Source organism: Notamacropus eugenii, chromosome 5, assembly GCF_028372415.1.
Source record: "Notamacropus eugenii isolate mMacEug1 chromosome 5, mMacEug1.pri_v2, whole genome shotgun sequence".
Taxonomy (NCBI): domain Eukaryota; kingdom Metazoa; phylum Chordata; class Mammalia; order Diprotodontia; family Macropodidae; genus Notamacropus; species Notamacropus eugenii.
The window spans coordinates 267,105,782-267,129,448 of NC_092876.1; the positions used below are offsets into that span (position 1 = coordinate 267,105,782).

At 37.3% G+C, this 23,667-nt stretch overlaps 1 protein-coding gene across 1 annotated transcript in view; it reads right to left on the reverse strand.

Annotated features, from left to right (window-relative positions):
- Positions 1-19,991, reverse strand: part of GTF3C3 (general transcription factor IIIC subunit 3) — a 43,555-nt gene extending 23,564 nt beyond the window's left edge. The window contains exons 1-9 of the mRNA XM_072612758.1: positions 19,688-19,991; positions 17,681-17,792; positions 13,794-13,981; positions 12,457-12,580; positions 10,654-10,845; positions 9,036-9,201; positions 4,767-4,914; positions 4,060-4,132; positions 2,304-2,375 (exon numbers count right to left, since the gene is read on the reverse strand). Of these exons, the coding sequence (XP_072468859.1) occupies positions 2,304-2,375; positions 4,060-4,132; positions 4,767-4,914; positions 9,036-9,201; positions 10,654-10,845; positions 12,457-12,580; positions 13,794-13,981; positions 17,681-17,792; positions 19,688-19,789 (1,177 nt within the window). The 5' untranslated portion in view covers positions 19,790-19,991. The remainder of the gene's footprint in view (positions 1-2,303; positions 2,376-4,059; positions 4,133-4,766; positions 4,915-9,035; positions 9,202-10,653; positions 10,846-12,456; positions 12,581-13,793; positions 13,982-17,680; positions 17,793-19,687) is intronic.
- Positions 19,992-23,667: the final 3,676 nt, after the last annotated feature.

A 23,667-nucleotide genomic window follows, 5' to 3' on the forward strand; every position in this document is an offset into this window, starting at 1 on the left:
TCAGTTCCCTACTTAAGAACCTCCAGCAGCACCCTACTGTCTATAGGATCAAATATAAATTAATCACTTTGGGATTTAGAACCAAGTTAAATCTACTACTGTTCCTGAACTCAGCATTCTACCTCTACCACTGACAATCCTTAACTACTCCAAGACTCAGATCATGGGACATACCAATGGGAAAGGCTTTCCTTAGCCTCCTGGTTGTTAGTCCATTTCTCCTCCTTCTCAAATTATTATGTATATGTGTATCTGTTTACATGTTGTATTCCCCAGATAAGTAAACAGTAGCTGTTTTTCATTTTTTTCTTTGTATCCTAGTACAGTGTCCAGTACACAACATACAGGCGTTTAGATTGGATTGGATGAACATGAGGCCCTGTCCTCTGCAATCTTTCAGGTTGTTCAATTTCTATCCTAAAATATGGTAGTTGAGAACTGAACACTAAGCACAGATATGGTCTGACACAATATTATATGCTTATTATCTTCTTATTCTTGAACACTCTTAATGAAGAATAAGTTTGGATTAGCTTACTTGACTTCTACATCAACCTGGTGACTCAGACTGAGCCCACAATCCACTAAAACCCTAATGTCTTTTTTCTATTATCATCAGCTTTTATAACCCCTACCGATCCAAATAAACACTGGTTACAAAGTAACCAAAAAATTTCACTCAATTGATACTTACCTTTGTCTAAGTTATGTCCTAAATGCCAAATCTGATGGTCTTTTCTCAATTTTCATCCACCTCAACCTACTTCATTTTTTAAGTGCTGACTATCCTTTGCTCACAGATACTGTCTCCTCTCTTTTCCGGGCAGTGATCTCTCCTGGTTCCTTTATGTGTTTGACTGCTCCTTCTCAGTCTACTTTGCTGGCTCAAAAACCATAACATATTCCCTAACTATGAATGTTCTCCACATCTCTACAGTGGGTCATCTTCTCTGTCTACATTTACTCACCTTGTGATCTCATCAGCCCCCACAGATTCGGTTACAATCTCTGCAGAGAGTACTCATAGATCTGTATTATCCAACTTACCTCTCCCCTGTACTTAAGCCCCATATCACAACTTCCTAATTAAGCATTTCAAGCTGAAAGTCCTGGAGACATCCAAATTCAAATATCCAAAACTGAATCCACTGCCTGTCCTCACAAACCAACCTTTCTCCTAAACTTTCCTGTTTTTATCAAAGATAACACCATTCTTCCAATCTTTCAGGTTTATAACACTGGTGTTGTCTTTGACCTCTCACTTTACTCATACATTGAATCATTTGCCAAATCTTGTTTCTACTGCCATACTTTTTTTGCAGCTGGCCCCCTCCCTCTACTCATACAGTGACTCTTCTCTCCTCACCTAGACTATTACAATGGCTTCCTAATTGGGTTCCTTTCACCAAATCTCTCCCCACCCCAATCTATCCTCCATATAACTGCTGAAGTTTTTCTGTAAACACAGATCTAATCATGCCACACCTCTAATCAATAAACTTCAGTAGCATCCTACTGCCTCTAGGATAAAATAAAAACTGTTTGGCTTTCAAAGCCCTAAGCTATTTTTCACAACTTGTTATATGTTACTCTGGGCAGCTAAATGGTGCAGTAAATAGGAGTGCTAAGCCTATAGTCAGGAAGATCTGAATTCAAATCTGGCCTTACTAGCTATGTGAGCTTAGGCAAGTCATTTACCCTCTCTTTGCTTCAGTTCCTCAATAGTAAAATGGAGAAGATAATAGCACCTATCCCCCAGACTGTTGTGAGGATCAAATAAAATAATATTTGTAAAGCACTTAGTATAGGGCCTACTAGAATATAGTAATACTCAATAAGCACTAGTTCCCTTCCTCTATTTTCCTCCTCCCTTGCTCCATGCTCCAATCAAATTGGCCTTCATTGCATTTATCAGGCATGATACTCATTTCCTGCCAACCCCATGCCTGGATAACACTACCACCTGCCTCCACTTTCACAGAATCTCTCTTTCTTCAAGAAGCAGCTCAGCTATCAGTGTTCTACCTAACGTCTCCCCTGATCCCCCAACTGCTAGTGATTTTTTTCCCTACTATACATTTATTTTAGATTTATTTTTTACATATTTATAAATGCAAGTGTTGTCTCAAGCTCCTTAAGAGATTCTTTCTTTTTTTTTGTATTTGTATTCCAAATACCTAGAACAATGCCTACCATATAACAGACAGATGCTGATTGATGTCACACTGATGTCTCTTCCCAAGATCTTAGTTGATCTTCAATTGTTTTTAAAATGAAGCCCTTGATTTAAAATTGTCACTTACGTATAAGAACGGCATCCTCTGAAAAAGCTTCATTTGTCACTGACTCTTCCTTTTCCTGAACATCCATCAAATCTTTCCCATTTGGAATAACAAAAAAAAGGTTAAGTATGACTATTGAATCCTATCTATCAGATGTATTTTTCATGTATGGACAATAATTTTCTTTACCAGTTTTAAATTTTGGTTTACAATATAATCCTATGGACATAAAAAAGTATTCCCAATTAATATTTTTTTTTTCTAAAACAACAATAAAAAATTATCTTCTAAGATCAATTCACGGAAACAATATCATCAGGCTTACAACATTTTCATTCATTCATTCAACAACTAACATTTACTGATTCTTGCTAGATGATGCTTTGGGTAATAATGAAGGATATTACCAATCTGGGATGAAGAGGGGACAAAGTATGTACATGAATGATTATAATACAAAGTAGAGTAGCATAAGTGCTATAAGAGGTATAAAGTGCTATAGGAAGTTGAGAGGAAGAAAAAATTATGTCTGCTTCGTTAGACCACAAAATGCTTCATCAAAGTGGCATATTGACTAGACTTTGAAGAATTGAGAGAATTTTGTCATAAAGAGATATAAGGGAAGGCACTCTAAGCAAAGGGAAAAAGTGAAGCAAAGATATAAATGCAAAAAAAGGGAGGTGGTATGTTCAGGGAATGAAAAAATAACTGAATGGAAAAATATTTTAATGCAAGAAATCCCTTCAACACCCCTCAAAAAATATCTCACACATCCATTCTCTAAACTAGAGGCGACAAATGCCCTAGCACTATAGCCGAAACTCAAAACTCCCCAGAGTACAGCCCAAATCATATTAAAATGTTGTGTTTAACAAAATAAGTAAAAATATAATACAACAGAGAAAATGTTAATTTGAGGTTTTCCAAGTCAATATTCAGCAGCAGGGATCAATTAATATGTGAGTTTGACACCAATGCTCTAAACCACTCTTTAATTACATGTAGGACACAATCCCTGTTGCCATCATGGTAGACTGGGTCCCATACCAAAAAGCTATGAAAATAAGCTCAAGCTACTACTAGCTCAAACTCCTTAATCATATACTTCAAAATCTATTACACTTACCACAAATCATCTTATTATCTTTTATTATATCTCTCTGTATGTAGCACTATGTGCCTTTTGCACATCATAGTAAGTGCTGAAAGCATGCTTTTGAAATGAATGATGCTGCTAATACCACCATTGCACAGTGAAAAGAGTTTGGTCTAGAAAAAAAGGCTGCTAGAGAAACCTAGAAATCGGAATGAATCTTCTAAAACATCAGTCAGAAAGTTACTGTTCACTAAAGCAATTTAATCTTTATTCAACTCAAACTATATTATCTTCTACCTAATCTGATATTTACTTCTGTGAGCTTTGGTTATTTTTTAAAAAAAGGTTTTTAGGTACTTTTCAAAAAAGCAAATTGCTTTAACTCTCTGGACTCTGAGAGTACTGATTATTTATTACACACTACTCAAATGGGCACAAGGCAAAAAATTCTGCATCAATGAGGTACAATGTGCATCAACCTGACTGATAATAAAAATTTACAAACAAGTAAAGAAGTTGTCTGTGAAGCAATCAACCAAGGGACAGAAGACTAGGGAGGAAGCTTTAAATAAAATATCTATGCGTAAAAAAATTCTCAGAAAAGCTGGTTATGAGGACATTAACTTTAAAATTCATGATCATTGCAAAGATGCAACAATCTTATTGTATGTGTGATATTACCTCTGTTCTCTTCCGACATGGTCTTTTCAATAACTTTTTTCCATAGTACAATTCCAGAATAATCGGTAATAACCTAAAGAGAACAGAATTGTAACTTATTTCCCAAAAGAAGAATGAATGCATAAGGGTTACTTTAGAAAAATATCTTTGCAATTCGCAGAATAATTCAACTGACATCAATCATACCTTAGAAAAAATTTCATTACGATATGAAATTTGTACTTGGAGTAAACACTGAGTAAAAAATGTATATGTAATTCAATACCAAGAAAATTCAAGTCTAAGAATTATACATACCACAGCTATTAGTTTGAATGCAATTGTCCTAAGCTAAATAAATAAATAAAGAACTCTGGCAGCTATACTAAATACCAGAAAAACACTGTAACTTAGATTTTTAAAAGTAGTTTAAATGTGTCTTCTCTTTAAGAAGCTTGATCACAAAATCAGAAAGCCATCATTACAACAACATACACGGACTGCATGGGACTGTTTCCCTACATCACAGAGTCAACGTGCAGGAATCACTTTTGTAAAACATAAAACACTTTACAAATGTGAGCTATAGTTTTTATACATACAACTTAATGAGGAGTCAATCTGTCAAATTCTATTTTTAGTTTTAATCGAGAAATACCTATGATTCCCTTCAACACAGAGCAGAAATCTGTTCAAAATCTAAACCTGGCATATACAAATTCTCCTACCTCTAACGCTTTGTCATGTTGCTTGTTGGAAATGTACAGTTCTGCTGCTATATTAACATCTTCCATGGAGACAAGATTCTGGTGTTTTGAAAAAGCTTCCTCAATTATGTTAATAGCTGAGGTGACATCACTGGCTTCATAATAACTCCTTGGAAGATAAGCATACAAAAACTGACTGAAAATTAGTTAATTTAGGTTATCAAGCTTTATCTATGTTTGACATTCACACAGTTTGCAATATTTTTCTCTACTCCAACTTTTGGAGGGAGGGGATCCTTGTATTTAAAAATATAAGAAGTGTACTGAAATGCTTATCCAAAGATTAAATAAGATCTCATAGAAAAAAGAGAGACTCGTACAGCTCCAACATAAATTAGACTTTAAAGCAATTATCAGGGCAATTCTACAAACCAGGGGTTGACAAACTACTATCTAAGCCGGCAATGGTTTGCTGATGGCTATTCTAACCCATTGATCAGATGCTGGGATGACATAACTGCTTTTATGTATGCTCTACTGAACAGAAGAAGGAGAATCCAGATCCCACTCCTCCAACAAACATGAAATATGGCAAGCAAAAAAAAAAAACCAGTCTCCTTTGGATAACCAAAACAGTTCACAAGCTAGAATTCACAATTATGCCACCAGTGTAAAAGTTAACAGTTTATTTATAGAACAGGTAGTATGGCAAGCAATTAACATTTAAGATAATAGGACCATAGCTCTAGAGCTATAAGAGGTCTTAAAGACCAGCTAATCTAACACTTTCATTTTACAGATGGAAAAACTATGTACAACTATGAAAGGATTTCTTTTTGCTCTCATCTAAGTGAATTTTATAGCTAAGTCAAGTATCTATTTGGTGTTTTATTATGGCATATGTTGCTCTAAGTCTAATTTCTCCCAGAATGCTTTCTTATTTTTTTTTTTTTTTGCTCAATGAAGCATTACTCTTGTTAACATCCTTGTTAATACCCAAGTTCATATCCTTTTGTTTTCAGTTGCTTCTGGATTTTATGTCCCTAAGCTGTTCCACTGAACAACTTTAAAATTTTTTTAATAGCAACAAACTGTTTTGATAATTACTGTTTTGTAGTATAATCTGAGGTGTGGTCCTGCTAGGTCCCCTTACTTCTCAGTTTTTTTTCCCCATTATTTTTCTTGAGATTCTTGACCTTTTGTTCTTTCAGATGAATTTTTAAAAATAATTTCATCTAGCTGTATAAAGTAATCCCTTGGTAGTTTCAACTGGTAAGCCACTAAATCTGCAGATTTATTTAGGTAGTATTATAATTTGTATTTTAGTAGTACAACCCAAATATGAACAATTAATTTTTCTTCGATTAATTCATTCTTATTCCTTATTTCTGTAAAGAATATCTTCAGGTTGCATTTATAGAATTCTTGAGTATTGGTAAACTGACTCCCAGAAACTCTGAAGCAATTTAAAATGAAATACCTTTTCTCTTTATACTGGATTTTGTTGGTCCTATGCACACAAAAGATCTTTATATGTTTATTTTATATCCTGCTACTTTATGAAGTTATTTCTATTAATTTTAAGTTGAATTTCAAGAATTCTCTAGGTAAGCTATCATGTTACCTGCAAAAAATCGCTAATTTACCTTTGCCTATACTTATTTCCTCACTTTTTACCTTCTTGCTACAGTTAGTATTTCTAGAACCAGATGAATTAAGACAAAGTAACAAATATCTTTGCTTCACCCTCACTGACTTCTGGAACTCTGCAATTCAAGAAAACTAGTCTTCTCTCTATTCTATACACATGACACTCCATCTCTAATCCCTATGTCTTTGCAAGCTCTCAAGCCTAACATGCATATCCTCCTGACCTCTACCTCACAGAATCCTTCTCTTCCTTCAAGATGCAGCTCAAGAACCACCTTCATCATAAAGCCTTTCCAGATCTTTCTAGTTTGTAGTGCTTTCCTCTCAAACTACATTGTACATAATTATTTTGTGATTTGTCTTTTTACTTACTCTACAAGAGTTTAATAAATGATTGACTGATCAACGTGTGTGTGTGTCTCCTTAATTAGAATGTAAACTCCTTGTGAGGAGGGATCGTTTTATTCATTTTATTTGCATCCTTAGTGCCTGGAACAGTCCCTAGGACACAGTAAGCTTTAATAAATGCTGATTAATTGATTTTTCTAATTTTTTTCAACTTTTTCCCACCAGTGTTCATTAGAGATATGTCTAAAGTTTTCTTTCTCAGATCTATCTCTCCCTGGTTTAGGTATAAGTACCACATTTGTCTCATTAAAGGAATTTGTGATCCAATATCTATGATACCTTTAAACATATATGTAACATAATCTCCCTGTTTATCTCTTTTTAACCATATCTCTTTTTAATGTTGAGTTCAAGATAACTACTCCTGCTTTTCTGAATTGGTTTAAAGCATAATAAATTCTGCCTCAGCCCCATACTTTAACTGTGAAATCATACTGTCATTGTATTCATATAGTTCCAGTGTTTATCTTGGTAGGCAGAGACCAAGCATTTTAAACATTCTGTGTATATGGAATTTCTCCATCTTCCTCCTGGGTTTTATTGATAAGAGAAATGCAGATGATTGTTGAGGATCTATCTCATATGCTACCACATGGCTGAAGATAACTTTCCAGTTGACTCTTTACATGTTTTCTAAGTATATCGTCATATTATCTGAAAAAAGTGATCATTTTGTTTTTTCTTTGCCTATTCTTATTCCCTCAATTTTTCTTTTTTTTTTTTTTTACAGCTACCACTTCTAGCACTATGTTGAATAATAATTGTAATAACAGCCCCAGTGCTAGTTTGTCTTGCTCTGTTAGTTCTGTCTTTTACAGTAGCTCTGACAAAAGCATTGGTTTTAGGCTTCTTGTGGGTTCCTGGTGCTGGGGCTGTCCTTGTCACTGTTCTGGCCCCTTCTCATAGCGTGGCTCCAGCCAGGGTTTCCTGAGCATTATGTTGGCTCTATCTCCTACTACTCCATTTGTTCTACTGCATTTTCCTGACTCCTAAATGTGACTCCAAAACCCTCTTTTGGGCCTCAACTTTCTCTAAATTCTCTTCTTTGGTGAGCTCATTTATTCCCGAAACTTCTTTTATCACGTCTACATAAATGAAATTCCTATCACTAGTCCCTATCTCTCCCACTGAGAGCTCCATTCCTGCTTTTCCTATCCCTAAAATATCTCCACTTGCTTGTCTACACTATACCTCAAATTCAACATATCCAAAACTGACCTCATCATCTTCCCCCACAAAAACCTCCCCTTCTTCCAATCTTTGCTATTTCTATTGACCACATTACCTACTAAATAAAACATAAACTCCAGATTCTGGCATTTATGGACTTTAATTTGGCTCCAATTTACATTTATAGCTTTATTTCACTGTCTCCCCCTTATTCATGCTATACTCTAGTAAAACTGCAATAACCATCTTTCCTTATTTTCTCCTAGCCTTTTCTATTTCAGTGTATTTGGATACACCTTTCCCACCCCTCATTCGTAGAAATGCTCATACCTCCAACTACTCAAATCCTTCTCTTCCTTCAAGTGCTAGCTAGCTCAGGAGCCACCTCTATAATGAAGCATTCTCTGATACCCCAAGCCACAGGTAATCTTTTTCTTCAAATCTGTACCTACTCTGTTCAGCCTGATATAGTTACTCCCATTCTAGCATGTATTACTGTTACTTTTATACACGTTATTTAAATCCCTAAGAGTTAGCGTTGTGCCTTGTATTAAGTACAACCTTAGTAAAGGTACATATTCTCATTTAAATCAATTTACAATTTTAAAGAAAAATAATAGAAAACAATATTGTTGCAAATGTATACTATCACATTTTAATTAGAGACTGATTAGCTTTTGCATGCTAGCCTACTATAACTGTTTCTAATACAATGTTCCCAGTAGAATAAAAGCTCCTTGAAGGCAGGCGCAATGTCACTTTTGTCTGCGTATTGCAAGTGCTGGGCACAGCACCTGATAGGAAATTAGCATGTAATAAATGCTTGCTTTTTTATCTTCTGAATTTCAAATAGCCAACTTATGAAGATCTTTTACAACACAACTCACTTCCAAGTTGGCAACTTCTGTTTCATTCTTGGATCCACTGAAGCATAACTACCTGAAGCTGAAGAGAAAAATTTCAAACACACATGTCTTGCTTTTTTGACATGTTAAGTACAGAATTTATTATTTCAAGTATTAAAAAAGTAAGATGTTACAACAGGCTTCCATACACACTTACTTTGCCATATCTCTGGCCAACTGCATGAAGCGCTCTCCATCAAATGGGGATAAGAGATTTAAAATGCGTCTGTAACCATCCATTGCCATTTTATGTTCTCCCATCTGTTCATAAAGGCTTGATCTTTCCCAAAGATAACGCACATTTGTAGGATCATACTTAAGAGCTAAAAATACAACCACAAATAACATATATTCTGTTTAACACACAGTAAAACTACAGTACAAAGTACTAACCTCCCTATTTACATGATGTTTTAAACTAAGGCAATTCATGGTATCTTAGATTTAGACCCAAAAGGAACCTCTGAAGTCATTTAATTCAAAACACTTCATTTTAAAAATGAAGAAACCAATACTCACTGAAGTGATTAACCCAAAGTCAAACAAGTAGCGTATAGCAAAGCCAAAATTTGGATACAGGCCTTCCAATTCCAAATCCAGCACTTTCTTCCACCACACCCTCAGGCATTTTCCAGTTCACCTCTAAGCCAAGGTACCACACCTCAGGGTCAGATCCTTCCAGGGTGGCTCCAAATTCCTAACTAAGCATCATAAGATGCTCTGGACCCTCCATTATGGCCAGGGTTTGGACAAGCACTGGAAGTAATATGCTAACTCCAGTCTCATACAAACACTTGGTTCTTTTTCTTTTAGCAAACTGCAAAATGAAATCAAGGTGAGGCTAATAAATAAAATGGCCACATTGCAAAGTTCTTCCTGTCAATATATCCCGGTCCTACTTTGCCCCAATTGAGTGACCCAAATTTAAAACTTCCTAACTATCTGGCCTCAGGTCAGCAGTTCCTGTAACAAATCTAAGGAAAAACGTCTTAACAATTAAAGCAGAAGTGTCTTGGGCAGTTAGTGGTTTGCCTACACTAGATGAGAACCTGTGGCCTCGAGGCTACATGTAGCCTTCTAGGTCTTTTGGTGCAGCCTTTAGACTGAGTCCAAGTTTTACAGAACAAATTTATTGAGGGGATTTGTTCTGTGAAGTTTAGATTCAGTCAAATGTCCACACTTGAGGACCCGTAGGGCCATATATGGCCTCGAGGCTAGATGATCACTTATTGGGAATGTGGTAAAGTAGATCCCTCTTGAAGTCTTCTCTACATTAGATAATTTCTGAAGTACCTTCCAACTCTCAGAGACTTATTTTACCAGTATCTTCTCAGACAATAAATTGAACCTGTTAAAAATCAATTCTTCAGTTTCCACACCAGAGCAAACTTTGACTCTAAAGTTGCCTCAGTGAACCATCTTGTCAGAAAAAGTTCTGGATTATATTCAATTCAAAGCTGTTTCACACCTTAAAGATGCAAATCTTTTCCTATGAGCTGACCCTGGGATAAAATTAGGCACACAGAGATGGTTCTGAACCAAAGTATCCTCCAGGATAAAAGATTTAGTCCTAGTATCATTTGTCTCACTTACTAATGACAAAGGTAAAAACAGGAGAATTCAAATTGCAAATTTCAAATCTCAGCAGAGTTAATTACAAATTAAATTCTTTTTCAAAAACTTTGTAACACAGACTAGCAATTAAAATAATTCTAGATTTTGTCTTCAAAAATATCTGTCTATTACAGTGGATATAAAATGTTAAAATACATTACCTTTTGTATAGCAAAAAATAGCTTGCTTAATGTTGTCTTGTTCTAGTGACATTTCTGCCAGTCTAACCCATTCTTCTGTGTCACTAGGGTTTAAATGTGCAGAAATTAACTCAAACTGCAACGATTTCTCCATATCACCTTGGTCCTCGTATATCATGGCAAGTGTAGAAAATGGTTCATAAGCAAGAGGAGCTAAAAAAGATAAATTTTTTTTTCAATATTTACAAAAGGCTGAAAAAGGAGAAAAAATGACTGAGGTAGCTACATTCTCAGGGTGCACAAACTATTCTAAAATTCAAACATGCCAATATTTTTCATGTTCATTTTATTTCACTCTAAGAGAACCTCAAGAACTGAACTAAAAATGGAACTCAAGATTCCTTTAAGTATATATAAACTAATAACTATAATTTTCTTTATTTTATTTTATTAATAATACAATAATAACTGACATTTATGTAGTGCTTTTAAAGCCAGTAGAACCTTTTATACAGATTATCTCATATAAACATCACAATCACCCCAGAAGATAGGTAACATAGGTGTTATCATTCTCATTTTACAGGTGACAAGACATGCTCAGAGACTCTAAATGATTTGCTCAAAATGACATAGCTATTAAACAGGGGCAAATTTTAAAACTAGTCATCCTGACTCCAGGTTCAGTACTCTATTCAGGAAAAAAAAAGACCAAAAAATATGCCTTAGTAAAACATCTGCTACATGGAACTTTTACCACTACCTCTCCATCCTGCCATAAAGGACAGACACCAATGTGTTTCAGTCATTGGGATTATGTCCAGGACACCCTTGGAGCTGCATGTCCTAACCAGGAAGAAACTAGATAACTTACATGACAATGCCCAATAGTGTTGATATTTGATGTAATAATTCCAAAAATCAAATACAAACACATCTAGAAATTAATGCCCTAAACTTATATTAAAAGGGAAGGATGGACTGAGATAAAGGGGTCGACAAGGATAGTAAGTAGTGTTAAATTAAGTAAATGTTAAAGAAAAAGAAACTTAACATACTATTAGTTGTTAAAAGAATAAGAAAGAAAAAGCAGTGACATTTACAACGTATAAAGTCTGCAAGGCGGCTCTCAAAATTCAAACCAATGTTAAGAGGTTCTTGATAGTATAACTTAAGGAATTTTTTTTTAAATTGACTATCTTCTATAGTGAGTAGTAGTTTAGCAAAACACTGAGAAAATGAAACAATAATTTTAAGTAAAAGAAGAAAAATCAGTTTTAAAGGTACTCTTATTAACAAGATTTGAGGTTCAAATGGAGAAGAAAGATGACAAGTTTAGAACTGTCTTTTGCCAAAAAGAAATACAGGTTAAATTCATCACTTGACACTATCTGACCTGGAAATGGAAAAGCAAAACTTCTTCAATTCTGTTTCAACATAATATCCTTGATATATTTAAGAAAGTCTATCATTATACATTAAGTCCAAATTTAGAATAATGGAAAATTGAAAACCAGGAGTTCAAAACACCAATGAGAGAAATAGTAGCAAATTCAATGGTAACGAGAATAGAATATATTGCTATTCTATTGCCACCTGAAGTATTTAATTCAATTAAATTAAGTGATTTTAAATTCTTCTTAGTCAACACTTGTATTTAAGAAAAAGCAGTAAGATACATGCCATCATAAATAGCTGTGATTTTCAAACAACTGGTATTTTCCAGTTAGCAAGGTAGTATGAATCTCTACTCCATTATCTGTTATGTTAAGGGACAAAATTTTCAGTTCCCATAGTCAACATATAGACCCCCACGTAAAGTACCTTGTCTTATAATTTCCATACACATCAATATGGCCTCTTCACGTTCACCTCGAGCAAATCGGATATTGGCTTCTCCCATGAGCCCTCTGAGAGCTCTAGGAAGTTTACTTCGAGGTCTTTTCTCCTACAGAGGAAAAATGGCATTTACATTTGAATAACATAAGATTCTACATATTAATTTAAAATACTTTAATAAAACTAGGAAATAATAAAATCAAAATCTTACATTTTTTTTTAAAAAGGCATCTTTTCAAGCTCAAAATTCAACAGTTCAGACTAAATGGCTGCAATTTTAACTGACTGACTAATGAACTTTTATCAGAACAACAGTTGAAAATTCAATTACAGAAAAGGACAAAAATTATCTCATTAACAGTTTCAAAGGCTAGAGCTTTAAAAGTTTAAAATTTTAAAATTAAATTAAATTAAAAAAATAAAGTTTAAAATTTTACCTGAAACAGGTTTTGTGAACGCCAAATAACTTTATAAAGTAATTCTGTGGATTGGGTGGGTGGGTGTATATGTGTGTGCGCATATGTGTCTGTGTGCATGCGTGTGCAGGTATGTGTGTACACATAAAAAAGCACACATGTGCTTTTTAAGGCAAACATGGAAGTTACAATACACCAGAACCCCGCAATGACACAATCTAATATAGCTCGGAACCATAAATTTTCTTTTACAGAATAAATTTTCTCATGCTCCCAAATTTTCTTTCACATTTATGTTAACTACAATGTTTGCTTTCCATATACCCTCTGCCAGATACTGTGAAATTAGCCATCAGACTTAGACTAGGATAAAAGACTACAGAGAAGGTCTGGTACAACAGGACACAAGACCATTTCTTTCCTTCCTGCACCAGAAATTCTGAATCTTTTTTCCCCAAATCTGCCCCTTCCTTAATAGCCTATTAATGTTAATGGTGTTATCTGCTCAGTCAACATGCTGAAAATCTCAGACTCAAACCACTGACTCCTTTATCCCCAATCAAACCCTGTTAGTCCCCCGTACATCCTGTTGATTCTGCCTTTCCATCATCTTTCCAAAATGTCCCCTCATTTCCATTTCCACTGGCACCACTCTAGTTCAAGCCTTCAATACCTCCCTTATTAGACTCCAAGGTCTCTCACAGCAAAGATGATGTCACATTTTTTCTCTGTCATCTTCCTCAATACAGTGCCTTGTCAGGGCAGGCATATGAAGGCTTGCTGAATTGTTTTTTTATTGAAATTTTAGTTGAATATGGTCTCTATTATGGCAAGTCTCAGGTACGTTTTCATGCACTGAAAAAATATGTACTAACTACTTTTTCTTCAAAATAAAAATCTACTTGCTTTCATCATTTTCTTAGTCTCTCGATTAAGGACCATCTCCAACACAAATACATCTCCTGCTGTAGGTTGTTCAGGTGTTTCTTCATCGTCTTCCTCCTCTTCTTCCTCTTCTTCCTCATCTTCATTTTCTCCAATCATGGAAGCAAAGACCCTGTGGACTGATTTGCTGACTCCATCTGATGTTTCTCCTGGGTAAAGAGAAGCCAAAACCAAACACAATCACTTTGATTTTCAAAAAAGGTAGTCACTTTACAACCTATTACTGCAGTACCCTACTCATTAAGAGGTTAGACTTCTAATCATGATTTTCCAGAATATAGCCACAAACCTGTAATTAAGTTGGGGGAGATGAGGAGAGGCCTGTTATCAGCTATATCCTGCTCAATAAGAAAGGCACTATCACACTCGGGCACACAGCTAGACAACTATGTGTGAATTAAGGCAGCTGACTGGAAACAGAGCTCAGTGACAACTAAGAGAAAAACTACAGAAAACAAAAAGTTTAAAAGCATAGCAGTGGGATAACTTAGTACAGGGGAAAATAGAAATAAACACTTCAATAACCCCTCAGGACATCCCAGTATTATAGTACAGAATAATAACTGATGTTTTGAAAAATGACCTGAATCATCAAGAAATGGTTCTTCTTCATAACAACTGTTTAAGAAATCAGATAAGGGTGTATGTTTTTTAAAGATGGAAATGGTTTTTGTACTTAAAGCAGTAAGTGTCAGTTATTTAGAAAATTTAACTATGTAGAACACATTATCAGGGCTCTGGTGAAAAACATATCCAGCAAAGCTAAGCAGAGTCCTGAATGAAGAAACAGAAGGACATTTAATGAACCATCACACTTTCAGGACTTTGTTAAAAAAAAACAAAAACAAAAACCTGAATTTAATAGATTTGACATACAAGAGTCAAGAGAAATATAAGGTTAAATGAAAGAAATATAAAGACTAATTACAAGGGCCTCAATAAGGGCAGACTGTTTACTTTTAATGTATGTAAAATGTGTGTCTAAGATTGTTATTAGTAACTGGGTAGTTCATAAGAAAGACTGAGGTAGACCTGAGTATGATATGACTTTAAAAAGTAAAATCGCTTAGTAAAGCTAAAAAGAGTAATTATTTTATACAAATGAGGTGCATAAAGAAGAACTGAGATAGCAATTTGATGGGGGAGGAGGGCTGTTAGTTTTAGAAACCTACTTTCATCAGGAATGGGTTCAAGAGGGAACAATGCATTTATTATTATTTATTGAGAAGAGTATAAAAGTCTTCTAAATTCAGAAAGAAATAAAATGCTAAAGGGATATGAAGCGGGGAGAGGACTGATCTCTAGGGGAAGGGTGACAGAACAGGTTAAAGGCAAGGTAGAGTCAAATTAATGGGAATGGATAACAGAGGGATCACTGGGGGGGGTAGATTAAATAACAGGAGGGAAAACTATGGGTTTGTAAAGTAGAGAAGTTAGGAGGGATAGGAAATAAGAGATGTACAAACTAAAACAAAGATCAAAAATAGAATTTGTTAGGGAAAGTATATATCTATGTATGTATGTATATACGTGTATATGTGTATCTATATATCTATATGCAAATATAACCGAGATTAACTGTAGTCTTCTGAGAAGCTGGGGTGGGGGGAGGAAGGGGTAAAAAAGAACACAGTAAAAAGTGCACAGCAGAGAACAAAAGAAAACTAACAAGGAAGAAGAGAAAAGATGGACGGCTCTCAACACAACACAATGAATTGGAAATTTATTGCTATATATTTTTAATCCTTTCTTATATTATATTGTGTGCATGAGATGCTTTTTTTCTTTTCTTATTTTGTATTTAAGTGTATAATATGTTTCTTTTTCTTTTCTTGTGTATTTAAGTTTCAGTAATAAAAATAATGAAAAAATAAATAACATCATAAAGATGCTGGATAAAATTGAACATAATAATTTTTGATTAAATAAAATGAATACACAAATAAAGGCGAAAAGTATGTTTTCACTTAAATTGCAGGATTTTAATTTTTTGAACACTCAATCACTCTAAAGTCTAAGAATGACAAACAAAAGTATTTAAATGACTACATCTTTAACTGAGAGGGGCTTTGTGCATAGAGAGCTATGTGACCCCAGGCAAGTCATTTAACCCCTCAGTGACCCAGGCAGTTGTAGTGGTAGGATCTACTTACCTGTAGTTCCCTACACTGATAAAGTCACAAGTCTGGCTTTTAAAAATTGTTATTTGAAACATTACCATGTTGTTTTTTAAAGTTTTCAACTAAACTAAAATAAATATAGCTATTTTAATTGGGGGAAAGGAAGTAGCATATATAAAAGGGAACCAAACCTGTGATTTCACTAGTTAAAAAAAAAACCCTAGTAAGGAAACTCCCTCTATCAATCAATGCAGATTTGCAGCTGCTTTACAACTTAAGTCTTCAAGAGCTGTCTAAGGCATTGAGAAGTAAAATACTTGCCCAAGCACAGAAGAGAGAGCACCAATCTTGGGGGCAGGAGGACCTGAGTTCAAATTCGGTCTCAAATACTTCACACTAGCTGTGTGACCCTGGGCAAGTCACTTAACCCTGACTGCCTCATAAATGAATGAATGAATGAATAACTTGCCCTAGAGCACACAGACAGTATATATCTGAGATGGGACTTGAACCCAGGTCTTGAATCTCAGGCCATTTCTCTATACACTCCGATACCCTGCCTGTCTTATATAAGAATTTATTATGCCTAAATGATAATGTTAATTATTATAAGGTATACCGTATGAGTTTCTAAATTATTAAGAGTAATTTTGCCATTTCAAATGAAGATACAGGTCAATGACCAAGTCAAGCATCAAAACATATCCCAACAGAAGCATCTAACACATTTGGGTTATATGAGTTGGTTTATAATACATTTTAAAAACTTTTTCATAAGATAATATGCACATACCCAAAAGAGTACCAAGATTCTAATAGTAGTAAATTTTATTTAAATTCATATATTATATTTGGTGTCTTTTGTTAGTTAACAAGATTATAATGAAGACTCATCAAAGTTTTCAATAAAATGTAATGTAATGTAATAAGAAATTAAACTAAAAAAGCTGCCTAATAAACTTTTCCAGGTTAAAGCTACTAACCTAAATATAGATCAGAGGATAAGAGAGGGCTGGGGAAGGGGGGAGGAGGGGAATGGAGAAAGAGAAACAATCTGGAACAATTTAATATTAGAAGTAGGTTACACTCTGGGAGTAACAATTTAGCTACGAGGCAGAACTAACTACACATAATTTCTGGATAAAAGATTTTAGTTAAGGATGACTCTGAAGTCATTCTAAGAATGTTGCTGATCAGTCATTCAGTCATGTGCCCCCATGGTCCATACTGTCCATGGGGTTTTCTTGGCAAAGACACTGGAGTGGTTTGCCATTTCTTCCTCCAGTGGATTAAGGCAAACAGAGGTCAAGTGACTTGCCCAGGGTCCTAAAGTATCTGAGGCCGGTTTGAACTCAGGTGTTCCTGGAGTTTCTGACTGAAGGCCTACTACTCTCTCTCTATCTATATCTATATCCTACTACTCTAGCCACCTAGCTGTCTCCTACTTTAAGAATACAAATGTCTTTTCTTCTATGCACTAGAATATGGCTTCTATGATCCTGAGGAATAGAAACTAAAAATGTAAGAAACATCCCTAAAGATGACCACAAAGCAGACCAAAAACTACCATTTCTAAGGAGCGTCTAACTACTACACTGAAGTCACAAAAATAAACACAATCACCAAATACATAGGACATTTGCAGTCAGATGTTACGTTAATCACAAAATAATAAACACTTTTATAACTCTTACTACATACTGTAGATATTAAACCTTTTCAACATACCTTCATTGATATCTTGGCTCTGAGATTTGATAGAGTCAATTCCAGAAGAAGATGGAACCTCTGAGTCATTTAGATTTTCCTCAGCTAAAACTTTTCCTTTTTCTGGACCAGCCTGAAGCATTTAAAATTTATTAGTACAGAAAACATGCACAAAAAAAATCTAGCAATCACAAATTTTAACTGACATATGTATGCCACTTTCTGTTCTTGACAACATGTGCATGCATGTATGATGGAGACGTTTACTTCTAAATGTAATTTTTACAGTATCTTGAGTCTCAAAAACAAGGGGTTTTCTGTTCAGTTTAGATAATTATAAAGTAAGAGTACAGTGGACAGAAAACTACTGTTCAAATTCAAGCCCTACTACAACTCTGTCAACCTGAGCAAGTCTCTAAACCTCCCTCAGCCTTATTTTTTTCATCTATAAAATGGCATATTATGCATGTACTACTTCATTCACATGGTTGTTGTGAGGACCAAATGAGATATGTATTTAGTGCCACATAGACAAATATAAGCTATGATGTCTATTGTTTATATCACGCAATGCCATGGTAGCCAGTCCACTGAATTACATGAACAATAAACTGGGCCTAGAACTAAATAGGAAAAACTAAGGGAGTGGATTACAGTTGGGAAACCGTACCACGCTTTCAACCTCAGACTATTTCCTAGTACAAAGATCCATCTTCTCAATACAAATGTTCTCCCACAGACATTCTGTGGTTGTGAAATTCTGCAACCCTACAATCTCTAAGAAATTAAACTTACAGATGGCTCAAGGGAGGGATGGGTGGTTGGCACATAGTAAGTTCTCTTAAGAGATGACCTACACTCAGGTATAAGACACGTATCTAAAGAAATGAATGGCCAAATACTAAGAGAAGTCATTCATGCGGAATTTACAAGAGACAAAAGGCGAACAGCTTGAATACTCTCCTAGCAGCCTTGAAATGGTTAAAAAAAAGGAAAAACAACCTAAAAGAAAGCTTCCAGAAGGTGGATCCTTCATGGAACACCTATAGAAGTTAGGACAAGAATTTAACAGGATGAGGAAGTATGAACGAGTCTGCAATCTTTGCCAATGGAAGAACTCGCCACATTAATAAAATCACAAATGATATTATTCGTCAGACATAAACAACCGTCCTCCTGGTCATGTGGTTGCTTACAGGTGGGGTGCAATTCTCTTAAAGGAAAAGCGCAGGAGAATAAGAAAGTTCTGTCAGATGCTTTTAGACAGGAGAATTGAAAATAGAAGACTGCGATCCACCATGTGAATCAAACAGCCGCCCGAGGGTGAGCCAGGGCTTTGCTCCCTCCGGACTACGTGCGGCCTCTCCACAGCAGGCTGACGGGGAGCTTCGGGCCGGAGGGACCTTGGGGACCGCGGTCCAACCCTTACTGTACACGAGCCAGCAGGTTTGGAGCGTCCGGACTCAGGAGGTGCGGGCACAACGACTGCTGCTGCCCACCACGCGGGTCTGGCCGGGTCAATGCCCCTCTCAAAGAATCATCCCTTAACAAGGAGGGCGCTTCCAACAGGCCCGGGCAATTCTGGGCCTCCTCGGGGCAAACGGAGCACCTTCCAACCCGACAGCTTCATGCTACAGGTGAGAGAAACTGAGGCCTTGTCCTACGGTGGAGATCAGCGCGCAGGGGAAAGAGGCTGGCTCTGGCCTTCCATGGCTCCCCACGACGGCCTGTGCAGCCCTGGGGCGGCCCCCCACCTCTCTGAGCCTCGGGGTTCTCAGCGGTAAAAGTGGGCGGGGGCAGACTCTACGGCGTTCCTGCGGGACGCCCCTACACGGCAGACTCAAAGACTTCCACCCCGTCCCAGCCTCCTTCTCCGGCGGCCTCGGCGCAGCGAGGCCGAGACCACGGGAGGGAGAAGGGGAGGAGGGGAGCGGGGCTTCCCTGGCCCCCGGACCCCCCCGGGCCCGCTCCCCTCTCGGCCTCGGCGGGCTGGGGAGCGGGTGTCCGGCCGCAGGGGCTTCGACTCACTTTCTTCTCGCGGGTTTTCCTCTCTTCCCTTCGCCTCTCGAACTCCTCAAAGGAGATCTTGCCTTCCAGGTAATCGATCAGCTCGGGGCTGAACCCCGACATGTCCCCGCTGGTCCCGCTCCTCTTACAGGGAGGACCTGGGGATGAAGAGACGGAGGCCGCCGGCCTCTTCTCGCAGCATCGCCCACTTCCGGAGGAAGTGTCCTCCAGCCAAAGGAGCCCGGCAGCCTCGGGAGCTAGAGCGCAAGAGTTCCTAGAGAGGCTCCGCCCCCTGGATGGGCGCGCCTTCCGGGCTGGGGGCGGGGTTTGTGTCTCCGTGGTAGAAGAGGGAGGGGATAATAGCCGACGCAAAGGAAGACAGCAGAACCAGAGCGGCGTGCGCAGCCCCAACAGTAGCGTAATTACGGTAACACAGACTTGGCTGCGCTGACCAAGACGGTGATCCGAGATAATTCTGAAGGACCGTAAGAGGAAGATGCCATCCACCGCCGGAGGAAGAAGCGCTGAACTCTGATGCAGACTGAAGCATGCTTTCGTCCCTTTCTTTATTTCTCTTGCTTTCTTCTGGTTTTGTTTTTTGCAGTAGGCTAATATGGAAATGTTTTACATATTTATACATGTATAAGTGATACACTGCCTACCTTCTCGATGCACAGGGAAGGGAGGGAGAGAATTTGAAACTCAAAATTGTTTAAAATGGATGTTTAAAGTAAATAAAAAGGAAAGGAAAGAAAGAGTAACGGATTGCAAAAGCTGCATTCCTTTGGAATGGAGTCTTCACGGAACGGGATAGGGTGAGATGGAGGTAATGTTCAGGTACACCTGGAAAGACAGTGGGGAGCCGGACTATCAGACTACCAGACTAAAGGTGGATGGCATCAGAAAGGCAAACCTGAGGAGTCTGCATTTTCCTCCTACAGAGAATGGGGAGCCACCGAAGGTCCTGAGCAGGGGAGTAACTATTTTGGCAGCTTTGTGGAGGGTAGCATGGAGAAAGTAGAGACTTGAGGGAGAAAGCCAATGAAGAGGCTACTGCAGCACCAGGATGGGTGGCAAAGGTCCTGAGAACAGGGAGGAGACACGTGGGAAACGTTGTGGAGAAGAGAATAGGAAGGATTTGTCAGCTGATCCCTTCTGAAGGGTGGAGGAGAGGGAAGAGCTCAAGGTAACCTTCAGACTGGACATCAGCATGTTTGGAAAGAAGGCGATGCCCTCGCAGAAATGGAGAAGTGGCTTAGGAGGAAAGTAATGGGTTTTCTGGGAGACATTTTCAAGTTTGAGATGGCTATGGGACCTTAGGAGGAGCTATCTAGCAGGTAAGTATATGGTAGAGTAATGAAGAACTGGAGAGGAAGGAGAACTGGATGTAAAGTCAGTCAACCATCAGGTAGTAGGTACCTACTATGTACCATGCTGTAGGCTGAGCCCTAGGGGTACAAAGAAAGGTGTACCTTGGGGGGTGGGGAGAGTTTCTTCCTTCTCAAGTTGGTAATAACAGATTGGGGAGTCATCTGAAGTATTTGTAACTCCTAAAGTCCATTGGTATAGAACTCTCTCCTTATTGGTGGAGATGAATGCCCTGCCCTGTATTGGAGGAGAGAGAAAGAGCTGATGAGAGGCAAGAGAGCTCCAGGCTTTGCCAGTCCCGCTTCACCAGTCTTCAAGGCCAGTCTCCTTTGGGACTCTTTAGTGTAAGTCCTCTTTGGGGACTTATCAAGCTTAGAGTCTTTTTAATTGAGGCAAGCAAACTCTTCTGACTTCTGGTTTGAGAGAGAAGATGGAAGAGGCCAACCCCACTCCAGGTTGCTGAAGGAATATACTCTGAGAAGACCTGAGTGGAACCAGCAATCTCCAGCACATCTCTGTTCTCACCTTAGTGTACTAGAACTTTGGGGGAATTTCCCTTCTATGAGATCCTAGGCTCCCTCTCTTGGTTGAACAGTTATCTCATTTTCAATGGGGGCACAACTTTATTCTGTATTAACAGGTACATATTCTGATATATATATATATACATATATATATAAATATAATAGATAGGTAGGTAGGTAGATAGATAGATAGATAGATAGATAGATAGATAGATAGATAGATAGATAGATAGATCTCGGATTTCTGTTTTGCTATGGTTTGGATAAATAGGTTTCTTTGCTATTTGCTATGTGCATTCATTGTGGAACTGATATTTGGTGGGAAAGGGATAAAGCATTATAGAGAGAGCTTAGGAGTTCCCCTTTTCCCCAGAAATGACAAAGCAATCAGAAATTCACTCAAACCTGATCATATCCCCTAGACAAACAATATATAAGGGAACAGAGAGATATCATTGCATCCCAATACCCCCTTTTTTCTGAGGAGAGCAGAATGGCCTCTGTCTCCAAATTCCTACATCCCTTCCTGGCATTAATTAAACATCCTCTTGGAGAAAGTGGCTGAGGGGAGGGGCACAGAGAAGAGGCAAGGGATATCTATCCACACACAAAGACAGCCCCTCACCACTTGTGGGGCCTCTCCTCTATATGTGTGGGGTCCACTCATTCTGCTGTATATGGAAGAGAACTTGGAGGGGAGGCTTTAATCCTTCATTTTATTCAATGGAGTCAAATATTTTTTAAATCAACAAACAGTGGAATTTAGTATTCTTTCAGTCAGTTTTGTGCCTGAAGATGTCATCTGCTGCAGAGAATGATTTGTAAAAATCCATTCTCTCTAATTTTCATTAGTGTAGCTTATTCTCATAAAATGATTAAGAAAAAGATCACAGGTGGCATTATTGATGAAAAAAGTGGTCAAGAGCAAGTCAGTAACTATTGACCCATATGCCTACTTTCTTGTCTAGGTAAAATTTTTATATCATTCCCTCCTTTCAAATCTCTTGTCAATCATTTTTTTTTGCTCTAACTTCCATCTCTTTTCATTTGTATAGGCTGTTCATCATGCCTAGAATGTCCTCCTTTCTCATCTCTACCACTTAAAACCCCTGAATCCCTTCAAGTTTGACCTCACGTACTAGCTCCTTCAAGAAGTCTTTCTTGATTCCCTCCAGCTGTTAATGGTTCATCAACCACTTGATATTTATTTTTTATATATCTTCTGTTTACTTATCTCTGAACATGTTATATTTCCCTTGGAGAGTGTAAATTTTTTTCACCTCATTACATAGTCTTCCTTGAACATTATGGATGTGGAACACAGCGTGTAATATTGGACTTGGTTAATTTTGCCAAACTGTTTTGTTTCATTAATTTTTGTTCTTTGTCATATGGGATGACTGCTTAAGAGGGGAAAAAATGGAGGGATATATTGGGGGCATTATTGATATTAAAGCAAAACATATTAATAAAATTATAAAAAGAAAAAATGGCAGTTCTTTGAGGACAGGGACTGTCTTGCCTGTACAGTGATGATGCATAGTAGGGACTCAATAAATGCTTGCTGCTTAATTGATCTAAATGAGTAAGAACAAGTTAAAATTTCCAAAACTGGTACTGAGAAAGCACAGATCTTTTAGAGAAAGGCAACCTGGAAGTATTGTTTTCATTTGCTTCTAAATAAGTTAATCTTACTTATTTCATATTGCAGTCATGCCTAGGTTTATGCTTAGTTAATGAGTACATTTAATTGATTTTCTAAATTAAATTACATCCTTTAATTGTGTAAATTAATCAGAACGTGATGCCATGAGTTTTTTGTTTGTTTTTATTCTGGCCTGCTTTCTTTGTTGCAGAGAACTCCTGCTTGTGGAAACTCCTTCCTTATTTGAAACAATTTACATGTAATATAGTCTTATAGAGATGGAGAGAAACAGGGAGAAGTGAATTGATTTGCTCAATGTCACACAGCTGTTGTGTGAAGAGGCCAGACTTGAACCTAGGTTTTGTTGCCTTGAAGTTCAGCCCTCTATCCATCACATCACCTTGCGAGCAAAAACACAAAAAGAGAATTTTTCTGACTATACTTTATACCTGCCTAAATACAAG